Genomic DNA, 12460 nt, shown 5'->3' with positions numbered 1-12460 from the left:
TTTACATCCTTGTTAAATGAAACAGTTATGTCAGTCTTGTGAATATAATATGTAGAAGTGTTAATTTACTTACACATTGAGAGATAATACTATGCCAAAAGGAAAACTACATCTCAAATCTAACACCTGTGTTAATTTCTGTTACTTACCTCATTTCACAAGACAACAAAGTGTAAACCAACACTAAAACACCAGACAGTGATAGAAAGAGCATTTCCTGCTACTTTTACTTCAAAACTGCTACCAATGGGTTGTGTCAGTACTGCATTCCGTATTGTATAAAGTAACTGTATAAATCATCTTTCATATTAACTTTTAATGTAGTATGTCAAGTTAATAATTTGTCATGAAAACCTTGTAAGTATAAGCACAGCAACATAAAATTGTTGTTATCATGAAACAGTGCTTCATTTTTATTATTTGTTTACCAGCCTTCTACTCTACACTTTACAGTGACAGCCATTACATAGATACTATGTATCAGTAGTAATATATCTGATAAACTACCCTCTTTGTATATACAGCTTTCTGATCAAGTTGAATAGGTCTCAAGAAAATTAAATAAATAATTACTCTTAAATCTCTGTATAAGATCCCTAAACAAATACCTCAGTGGCCTTATATCTTTGGAATGAGGCTTCAAATGACAAACCCTTTGCCTATTATCTTCAGTGTTATTTTGGTAGAAGTAAGGGTCACAAAGTCTTTCTGAAAGGACCATATGGCCTTCAAGGGCTGACCAACATTTTCTTAATAAAACAGGATATAGAAATAGCAGTTGTGTTTGTTCTAACCTAATTTAATACCATACAAGATAAACAATGAACCCAAGAGTATTACCTAATACTGCTTTTCAAGGGTTGAGGATGAAAGCTTCTGTACTCAGTCAAGCTTAAAAGCAACCTACTCTGATTACTGCACTTTCATATATTTTGTGGAGCTTTCCTAACTGCTTTCAGTTCACTTTACCCTATCCAGTCACTGCTGGAATAGAAACAAACATCACAAATACTCATCAGAGCAATAAATAAATCTTTGCCGACTAATCCATTGATAGTCATATAGATTTTTTTTTTACAGAAGTGGAACTGCTTGATCAAGGGAGCCAGACAACACACTACCTTACAGTGACTATCACAGGTATGTAAAACAAAGTACTAAATAGATATAAGGTCACTTTCCTGGGGCACAACTGTTGAGAATATTTTTGAATAAGTAATTTGATGGCCATAAATTCTGGTGGAACAGCCATTGTGCCCCTGCTCCATTTCACAACTGGACTGCTGTCAACTAGTCCCAAAATCTTTCCATTTGTCCCTTTCTCACCATAAATTCTGCAGGGTCATGTATCTGACTTTTGCTGCCTCATTTACAACTGGAAGTTAGTCCACATCCCTCTTCAATTAACTACTCACTGAATTCTTACTCTTTTAATTTTCTATTAATTGTATTGACTACCATCCCTTCAATATGAAAAGCTGTAGAGCCCTACAGGCCTCTCTTTGCTTATTGTAGATCACTTCAAATGACTTACACGTACAACAGTTTGATTGACCCACACTGAATGACAGCATCACTCCACTGATCACCCTGAACAACAATGGATACTTACTATTATGTAGTCCAAACCCTGTTTGCCTGTAAGATTCTGTAACTACAAAAAAAAATTTCATAAATGGATAAATTTTAATCAAGCCATATAAAGTCTCCATCCCCTAGATTATCTTTGAAACTCATGAAATGCTGAAACAGATCTAATAGTTTGCCTCACCAAAATGCTCACTAAACCACAAAACATCATTGAGTATCTGAAAGACAAGTCAATTATGGTACAAGTACACTTCCACTAACACACACAGATTCACTACCTTGCCTGCTGTTACAACCAAAGAATCTCTGAGTTAACACACACACGCAAAAAGCTAATATGTTATTTAAGTCCTAAATTGAGTATTTGCTAAATGACTGATAATCTTCAATCAAATACATACAGATATATACACCACTTGTTTGCACACAATAACTCTGATTTTGTATGAAGTTTTTAAAAATTCATAGCTGGCAGTGCTAAATATGAAATTTAGCTCAAAGGTTATAATCAAACTTGAAATATTTTGTTTCTCTGCTAACTAGATGTTGTGGTTTAACCCCAGTCAGCAACTAAGCACTACGCAGCCACTCACTCACTCCCCCCTCACCCAGCAGGATGGGGGAGAAAAAATCAGGAAAAGAAGTAAAACTCGTGGGTTGAGATAAGAATGGTTTAATAGAACAGAAAAGAAGAAACTAATAATGATAATGATAACACTAATAAAATGACAACAGTAATGATAAAAGGATTGGAATCTACAACTGATGCACAATGCAATTGCTCACCACCTGCCGATCAATACTCAGTTAGTCCCCAAGCAGTGATTCCCCCCGCCCCCAGTCTATATACTAGATGGGACGTCACATGGTATGGAATACCCTGTTGGCCACTTTGGGTCAGCTGCCCTGGCTGTGTCCTCTCCCAACTTCTTGTGCCCCTCCAGCTTTCTTGCTGGCTGGGCATGAGAAGCTGAAAAATCCTTGACTTTAGACTAAACGTTACTTAGCAACAACTGAAAACATCAGCATTACCAAAGTTCTTGCATACTGAACTCAAAACATAGCACTGTACCAGCTACTAGGAAGACAATTAACTCTATCCCAGCTGAAAGCAGGACACTAGATTACTGAAGGTGGATGTTTTCTTTAACCACAGTTCTTCCTTATTCTATTTTCTTGTCAACAACAATTGCAATACTACTTGCAAACTCCCTAAAACAAAGGGTAAACTTTCTATTTGCATTATGGAAGAGCTTGTACATTTTGGGGCTATATAACATAAAAATTAGTAAAGTGTGATTTGTCAGGCTACTTATTCTATGCTTCTAAAAAAACATCATGAAATTACACAGCAAAACTCATGAGATCAGGTGTAACCATGCGACGCCTTTGTGTAACGCATGGGGAATGGGCTGAAGGAGTTGGGCCTCAGTTTTTCACAGCTAAATATTATAGTTTTCACAGAAAAAATTTTAAAAGAAATATGTCTTACTAAAATCTTCCCTCTCATTCTTTCTTGAAATCTGTTTTCCCTTCCATCTATCATAGGTGCATACTTAAAATTTAAATATATGTTTAAAACCAGCATGAACTCATGAAGAATTTTGCTGAAATACTCAATTTTCATGCCAGAAGTAACAAACTGTGGGAAATCCCACCTAGACAACTACTGAAAGCTGCACAAAAGTATTCCCAATGAATTTCAGGATCTCACTCACGTGAGTTTATATGGAAGAAAGCAGAGAAATCACCCTGTTTGAACTATCAAAAAAATCAATATTAAATCTTACTTTGACATATTTTATCATTCAGTATTGTTGGTCTGTTGGGGATTTCTACCTTAAGTAATTCAGAACTATGTAGAAGAACTTAAATCAGTATTATACAAGCTATTGGGAGCTCCAGAGGTAACAGAGCTCCATCAGTACAGTGCTCTGAGAATAAGAGTAGCCAATATAGTGTTCTGCCATGGCTAAACGTGTCTATGGCTCTTTGGGGGAAAATCAACACACGAGAGTTTACCTTGAGCAGTTGGAACTAGGCTGTATAATAGGCCCTAAATGCCCAAATCCATCTTCACTGTAATAAATAGCTCTGGTTACTCCATCCTCATTACAGAATTCAGGCTAACCTACTGGGAAGCAAGTGCAACCATACTATGACATGCAAAGAAGAATTGGATTAGCAGCACTGCTAGCAGTAAAGTTACTCAATTACTGGTATCAGCAGCAGTTGATTTAATTTGAACTTTAGGATTCCTGTAACATCACTAATTAATCCACAGATCTGGAATATCAAAGGAGTCGCAAGGACTAGCCAACTAATTCTATGCTTACAGCATCATTTAACTCAAGTTAGAGATTTCCGTGTGGAAACAGAAATAGAGTAAGAGTGCAATGACGGCCAGTCTTAAAAGGCACATGTTCGCAATAGTTCATATGAAAGGAAAACAGTTTTATCTCTTACCTATCAGGCCTTTCTCAAGAGTAAAGGTTTTGTTTGTGAACATGCATTCAAACGCCACAATATGGAAAACTTTGTTCACTGTGTTGTGGGTCCCAACAATTCGAATATACCTATAGGGAAAAAGAAAAAAAAAAAAAAAGGTAAGTAGCACAAGTTAAGCATGACAAACTTCTATGCACTAAAATATAAATAATTCAGTTGGACTATATTGTGCAGACCTGTAAGAACCAAGCAACTGTTAAAAAAATAAAATAAGAAAAGGAGTAAAAAGAGCATAAATTTCACAGAAAGCTTGCATCTATTCAGGATGCTGGCTCCAGTACAATTTAAAAAAAAAAAAAAAATTTAAAGAGCTGTGAAATCTGTCAAAAATCTTTCTGGACTAATTTGCCGAGAAAAGCAAAATGAGGGACCTTCTGATTCAGAAATGGAGAAATAGCCTGTTAGTGCAAGTGTGTGCTCATGGAAGCTTTAAATAATAATTTAAAAAAATCCCTCTACCAACTACTTTTCACCACAATGAAAGATTTCATACAGCCAGGACAAACGCAACAGATCAGTGAGGCTTCTCTGCAGAAGCCAAACATTAATTCCATTTTAATATGGCTGTTTCTAATTCTAACACTGGGTGTACAGGACACCGCTGTCTTTGTTGGTGTATCTTTTATTAATAACAACAACAACAAAAATATCTGAACAGTCAAATGTTATGAAACAAAGCTAGCTCTGGGTTTCATTCCTGGTTGTATAACTTATACTTCTAGACTCTAATTGAAAAATCAGATAGAGTTGCTCTTGAACACTGTGACCTATTCACCTTCTGTATTACCCTGGAGGCTTCACGGTCTATAAACAGCCATTAACCTTGATTCAGTCTGATTCCTGCATTTTCTGAAGAGATCTGACAGTTCTTACTATAAATTTTGAAAAATCCTAAACGGAATATTGTATACCGTCTCCATAAATGTTGAACAAGCAACACAGAAAACTACCTAAACCAAATACCATTACCCCACAAAACGGGTTACCCACACTGCAGAAAGCTTTGTATTAAGTGAACTCCTTCAATTAAGAAGTATCAGAATGTATGCATCTTAAGCAATATCCTCAGTCTGCGGTACAAAACAATCTTTCACTTATGTAGTATAATTATAGTTCCAGCATAACAGCCGATCACCAACAGCATAATTTTGGCTTGTGTTCTTCATCATGCCAAGTTGAAAAGATACACAGCTTTCAGTCCTGAGATTTTTTTTTTTTTTTTAAGCAATAAAAAAGCCTCATAGCTATTTACCATACTAATGTTCAACCTCCTCCTACACTTCAAGACTTGAGTGCCTTATGAAAGAGCTCTTATAAGCAAGCCTCAATGACTGTTATTACTGATACTCATTTGTCTTTACCACAAATAGAAAAAACCTTCTAAAAAAATAATTTAAAAAAAAATACACCTATTACATGCAAATGACTGCAAGGGACAACTAAGTTACCCGAATATCATGACATCGCTAAATTGCCAAAGTTTTTGACCTCTGCTCCTTTTAGCTTATATAATAGTTTAATTTAAAAAAAAAAAAAACTACTGTAAATTTTGATTAAAATTACAAAACTGATATACGATATGCTCAAAATGTCACTTAAGAAAATTACCTTAACTATCATGACTTGAAACAAAAAAGAATGATATGCTATTCCCTAATTAATATTAACTCACAGATCAATTACTTTTCACAGTAGCAAATTTTCTGCAAGTCATTCTATGTAGAAAAAGTAAAAGTAGCAAAACTGGAAAAAAATTTATTTTCCATAAAGAAGGTGAACCTATATTTTAAGAGTAAAGCAGAACTTAGCCCTCATTGTGCAACTGTGACAAGTGCCTGCAAAGAGCATTGCAGGAATCTTGGTTGACAGTCAGAGAAACAGCAGTTCTTTCCCCAGACCTGCCCATGTGAACCAGTCAGTTACTGCAAGGTGATACACAAAATGCCTTATTTTGGGATTCACATTATGAAGGCAAAACCATATCAGCCTCAGTTTTTCTGAACCTGCTGAGGATAATTTGTGGTGCTTTTGCAAGTGGCACAGTCAGGTACAGCCATAGTAAAAGCACAGCAGACACGCAGGAGCAAGACCCCAAGGTTTCTACTTGCAAAGCTGACTCTGCAAAACTGACACTGAAGATCCACTGAAAAGATTATAATCAAATTATTCAGGGGACTAACAGTTTGCTGTTCAGAGAAAGTTAACCTGAAATTTGAAAGAATCTTTCAGTTTTAGGAGGTCTGGTAGACATCTTCAGTTAAGGGTGTATCTCCTCCTTGAAGTTATAGGCACAGACATATTTGGGCCAGTCCTCTCAGATTATTTTCTTTTTGTCGATTTGTGAGCACAGTATGAACCCTAAATACACAGGCAATGACAACAGTAAGTGTTCTGGTTCTATCCAGCATCAGAAGCACAGAATTTGACTAAACAGAGGAACAATCTTGGAACATTTATAAGTGCACATGGAGGCTGGCTCACCATAGAGACTCCCTCGTCTCTCTCAGGCAAGAAAGGTATTGATTGAGTTGTGCTGCTTAGACAAAACACGCTCCAGGCTAACCAACAGAGCCTTACTAATGGAGATACTTTGACATATTTCTGTTATGCTTCCTTGCTTTAAAGAGTTTAGAGAATAAACAAAGTAACAATATTAATAGGAACACAAGAAGCTGCTTCTTAATTAGCTTTAAAAGCTAATTTATTTAGATTTTGTGGTATGAAATTGTAAAACTAGAGGAAACTTCTTGATTGTTTTTGGCTTTTTTGGTTTTTTGGTTGTGGTTTTTTTTTTTTTTTAATATATCAAGAGGGTAGAAGACACACAAGACTTGAATAGTTTGCCATGGGAAAAGCATCTTTATCATACAGCACACTTAGCTTAAATAACATCTCACTCATTGGTTAGCAAATTTCTCTGCCAACAGGTAGAAAGAAACAAAGCTTATTCTTGTATGCTAAATAGCCTATCGGTTATTTTGAACAATAGGTGACAATGTTTCACATTGCTGGAAAGCTGAAATTTTGTGGTAATATAAAACAAAATCCCATCCATTAAAATAATCATGTATATGTTAATCTTCTAAAGTATATTATTTCAATGTTGCAACGTTATTGCAAGGTAGAACATGATATGACAAACCCCATTCTTTCTCCCCAGTACAATACAAATATTTTATTCTTTCCTTATCTCTCTCAAGGTAAATGATCAGCATGATTTCCTGCCTGAATTTTGCATTCTTCTACTTGGTGGAAATGAAAATAACGCAATCTTCAAACTTACTTTAAACACCCTAACTTCTAAAATCACATTCTCAGATTTTGCATAAAAATTGTAGCTTATTATTCCACTTGATGCAAGATACTAAAGCTGCCATAGCCTAAGACTGTAAAGATAATCTTCCTTCAAACAAGGCAGAATTTATTAGAAATTCCCAGTACTGCTAGGTAAACAAGCTGTATCTGAATTTCAAATATCACCAATGAAGAGCAATATTGAACGTACATAACCTATTTCAGAAGAGTCAGATGAAGATATTGTAAATACTGAAACAGTACATCTTAATGAGAAGAACACTAAACAACAGGCTGAAAACAAAGAGTTGGTTCAGAAATATGATAGTGAGGAAAAACTGCAATGTGGACAACTTCAATACAAGCAACAAAGTCTTAATTCAAAGCATACAGATTTCAGAACTTTAAAATGCCTATTATAGCTTATGGCACACTTGAAAATGTGTAAATTTTCCTAAGCAGTTTTCTACCAGATGGAAATGCAACTGAGCCATGATTAAAAATAAAAGTATCCTTCAGGCAATCAGACCATGTGTACCATCTCATCATTTTCCTGGAGTGATTTGTTAGCTGGAATATAAGAATACATGCAACAAAATTAATATGAACAATTATTCGGCACATGCAACTTTGACAAATGCTTAAAACGCATGGAACGTGTTCTGTGTGATTGCTCACTAAGTTTTTAAAAAATACTGTAGTGGTTTTGGCTGGGATAGAGTTAAATTTCTTCACAGTAGCTTGTAAGGTGCCATTTTGTATTTGTGCTGAAAACAGCGTTAACACTGGGACATTTCAGTTACTGCTGAGCAGTGCTTGCACAGCGTTCAAGGCCTTTTCTGCTTCTCACCCTGTCCTGCTGGGGAATAGGCTGGGGGTGCACAAGAAGTCAGGAGGGGACACAGCTGACCCCAACTGTCAAAAGGGATATTCCCTACAAGGATGAGGGGACATTCAGAGTGATGGTGTTTGCCTTCCCAAGTAACCGCTACGCATGATGGAGCCCTGCTTTCCTGGAGATGGCTGAACACCTGCCTGCTGATGGGAAGTAGCAAGTGAAACCCTTGTTTTATTTGCTTGCGTGCACAGCTTTTGCTTTACCTGTTAAACTGTCTTTATTTCAACCCACAAGTTTTCTCACTTTTACCTTTCTGGTTCTCCACCATCCCACTGTGGGGGAGTGAGCAAGCAGCTATGTGGGGCTGAGCGGCCCACCAGGGTTAGCCCACAACACCATGATACTGCTTTTGGCTCCGAATGGCAGAGCAGCAACAGGTAAGGCTCTCCAGCTTTGTTAAAAGGGCTAAGGTACAGACAACTGAGAATTAAGCACCATAAGATCTAACAGCCTTCTGGTTCCCACAAGCAAATCTGCATCATACCTGCAAGAGTATCATACCTGGAGATAACGAGGTAACATTGACAGAGATGAGATCAGTGAGCAGGCTCTGTATACAACTGTCTACAGCAAACTAGGAAGAAAATGCTCGGGCCAGATGTATGTTTGAAAATCCATCTTTGCCTCCATCAAGTGTAGGAAGATCCTTCTGTCAGCTTGGACGCCAAAGCTGGGACCCTTTTCTGCAGAACCGCTGTGAATACTGGTACTGATAATCCCTCTTTATATAATGATCTGTTCTATATGGCATTTGCTCAGAAAGAGGTTGAAATTCAACTCCTTTTTTTAACAGGACTTCAAACCAAAGGAGAGCTCCCTATCCATGTGACACAATATCCTCTCCCGCTGTGCTATGCACAGCGGACAAGGTGTGAGGCCACTCAGTGAATCAGAGAAAAGTATCCAACAGCTCCTCACTCAGGAACCATAGTTCACATCCTGCCCCCTCCAAAGGCTCTTATTATGAAATCACTATATTATAAGACACCATCAAGAGATCAAAGGATACTTAATTAAGACTGCAGGAGTGAACAATTTCAGTAACCATGTATTTTTCAGAGTCCAACTTTGGAAGTTTAACTGTCCTAACATTTGCTTTCTATTTACATATTTATACAAAAACTATACCCCATAAGAAAACAAATAAATCTTGGTTAACTTAATATTTTCTGTCTTGCAAGTAAGGGAAAAAGAAACAAGCAGTTGCGTAATTGGAAGTGCTGGAGCAAGTTATCTCTCCACTATCTGTACCCTCTGTATGCTATGAGCAATAAATCAACTCATATGGAAATAAAATAAAACCTCTAACTGCATAATAAAAGATTTGATTTGATCTCGATTCTTTTAGATACTTAAGAATAAGGTCAAACTTCGCATAGTTTTGCAATTACTTTTCACCTGTTCAAGTAGCAAGAACAAATACATTCACCTCTAAGATGAGTGGTATTCTCCCACCTCCAACACTACCTGCTTGCAATTATTGTAGTCCTCTAAATCAGAAAAAACAGGAAACAAACTAAAGATCATATTTTTAACAGACAACGTTTCCTGAAATACAAGTATCTTTTGTGCTGATTAAGTCAACATAAGTGTGTATACTAATTATTTTTGATAGCCACACAGAGTCATTCTTCTGTAAGTTCCTGTGCTTGGCAAGCATGTCATTAATTAAAGAGGACCACTGACCAGACTTATGTATGCTGAATTATAAGATAATTTAAAAGCTTTGATTACAACAAGACGGAAGGGGTAAAAAGCAGCAGAAAGCCCAAACCCTAAATGAAGAGAAAAAATTTAGAGCACCTTGTTAGTGGGTGACACAAGCCTGGGCAAACCTGATTAATCTGAGACATAGGAATGATGAAGAATTAACTCTATAATCAAAATCCTAGTGCCAAACTATGAATTCTAATTATATTGCTCACTGAGGAAGAGACATGGCAGACAAAAAAAATGAGGAGGACAGACATTAAAAACACTACAGGCAGTTTTTCCAGTGAAATTAGAAATTGTTCGCTTTCCTGTCAAGAACAAAGCAGCTTTATACAACACAAAGTGATCTATAAATCTTGGTGTGATAGCAGAGTAAAAGAATCACAATTCAAGGGGCTAGACTAGCTCCTCTGTCAATGGAATTTAGACTCAACTGATAGACTGGGGGGAAGACAAAAAGAACCCTGAATCATTCTTTAAAGAAAAAACCTTGATCACTCTGGGGGGGTTAAAAGTACTTCCCTGGCAGGTGAACAGGACTGCAGCATGAGAATTTTGTCCCTTTAGAAGACATTTTATTTTGGTTTCTGGCCCTGTTTGAGAATAATGGATATTCATAGTATTTAAGTGCTGGAAGAGTTCCATCCACATGTCACAGACTTCTCTAGTCACAGTTAGTCATGCTACACTTGGCCCTGAAACTCCCATGACAGGAATACTAGAAAAATCTGTATTATTCTTTCTTTTTGTTTTTCCCCACTAATGAGAAAATTATTTTAACTAGAGGGAAACAGCATGTTCTACTGGATCTTAGTAGAATTTTAAACTACTAAATTTGAATGAACTACCTGGGTTGATTAATTAGGCACCCACATGGCAATGGCCCTCATCCATCCCCTATTTTTCCCAGAGCAATTCTTCACCTTTACATGAAACTATGACTTGGGAACTCTGTTGTGACTACAAATACTCACGTTTCTGAACAAGTACATTATGTTTTACTTCTGCTCTTTACATTTATACAGCTGACACATTTAATTGAGATAACAGCTGCTGCCGAGTGTATCACTGATTCAGCTGTGGATACCCTGGAGGACTACTAATACCAACGCTCAGCTGCCTGCATCAGAACAGTACTTAGGACATATGTGTCAAAGCATAAAAATATGCATACTCTAGGATCCATTTTAATCCTTCATTATAATAAAACCAGTAAGATACAGACAAACTCTAGAATATATTAAGTACAAATTTCAATCCTTGAGCATATTGAGAGAGAAGACTAAGTAAAGAGGTAAAGGAAATTAACTGGTATTTTGCACTGATACCCACTTTAAGTTACTATCAAAGCAAACCAGAACAGGTACAGCGAACTAAAATAAAGAACTAAATCCAATATGTAGAAACCGAGCTCTTAAGAACTTGGAGTTTCATTTTCCTTCGTGGAGCATTTGGCATGAGATACCAGTGCTAGTCCTACATACTCTGTATCTCCTCTAACTGCTTAGAAACCACCAACATTCATATTCTGATCACTGCCACAGAGATGCATGAGATACAGCCCAGCATACAAGGGCATTAGAAGACATTCTGTTTGTCTTTTAGCGGAAAAGGAAACAGTGCTATTCACCACCATCTAAACCCCATTTATTGACAACTCTGTAAAACGTATAATCCGTCAGGCTCATACAGCTGAATCAACAGACTCATGGCAGGAGGACAAAAAAAACCAATGAGGAAAAATTCATTGCCAGAATTAAATCATGTGGAAAAACAGTGGACATAAATACATAAAATAAAGAATTAAGCCAGAACAAACATGGAAAGTATTTCTTTCTTTTCACAGGAGACAAGTTTTCCTGCACTTAGACTAGAAAGTCTAATAGATTCTATTTTATACCAAAGGAAATCCCTGCTTCAAATATAGCAAACAACAGTGACAAATCAAATAAAACACTTACATGAGACAAAATCATTGAACTCTAGTAGGAAAAGCATACATAACACCTGCAAAGCCTGTACGGTAGCAAACACAGCAGTTTCAAAACACAACACATTTCTCTTTGTAATTTGCTAAAATGTGTATCCAGATATTTTATGCTGTGGCATTCAAGTGGCTAAAAATATTGATATACAATAATTACACAGGATATGTAATTGTTTGTGCACTATATATAAGCAGCATATCAACAAAGCAACCATGTTTCTGAACTTATTTAACTGAATTAAAACTGTTGTGCATGGCAACATAAGTTAACATTTGCATGATGTGATAATACATTTTGTATTCCATACATAAGATTAATGACCTTACAAATGGTAAATTTTTCATTATTGGTTTGCAATTTTTATTTTATTTTCTTTCTATTTTTAAACAGAAAACCCCAAATTTGAGGTAAACTTGCTTGAACCTGAATCTTCACATCATGTGCATCTCTAGTTCCATTCAATTTCTCA

At 36.4% G+C, this 12460-nt stretch overlaps 1 protein-coding gene across 5 annotated transcripts in view; it reads right to left on the bottom strand.

Annotated features, from left to right (window-relative positions):
• Nucleotides 1-12460, bottom strand: part of BTBD9 (BTB domain containing 9) — a 144066-nt gene that overhangs the window by 55327 nt on the left and 76279 nt on the right. For all 5 annotated transcript variants that reach the window (XM_030036175.2, XM_030036173.2, XM_030036174.2 and 2 more), the window contains exon 8: nt 4057-4166. In XM_030036175.2, coding sequence (XP_029892035.1) covers nt 4057-4166 — 110 coding nt within the window. The remainder of the gene's footprint in view (nt 1-4056; nt 4167-12460) is intronic.

The sequence above is a fragment of the Aquila chrysaetos genome, chromosome 13 (assembly GCF_900496995.4).
Source record: "Aquila chrysaetos chrysaetos chromosome 13, bAquChr1.4, whole genome shotgun sequence".
Lineage (NCBI taxonomy): Eukaryota > Metazoa > Chordata > Aves > Accipitriformes > Accipitridae > Aquila > Aquila chrysaetos.
This window is presented reverse-complemented; position numbering and strand designations above follow the sequence as displayed.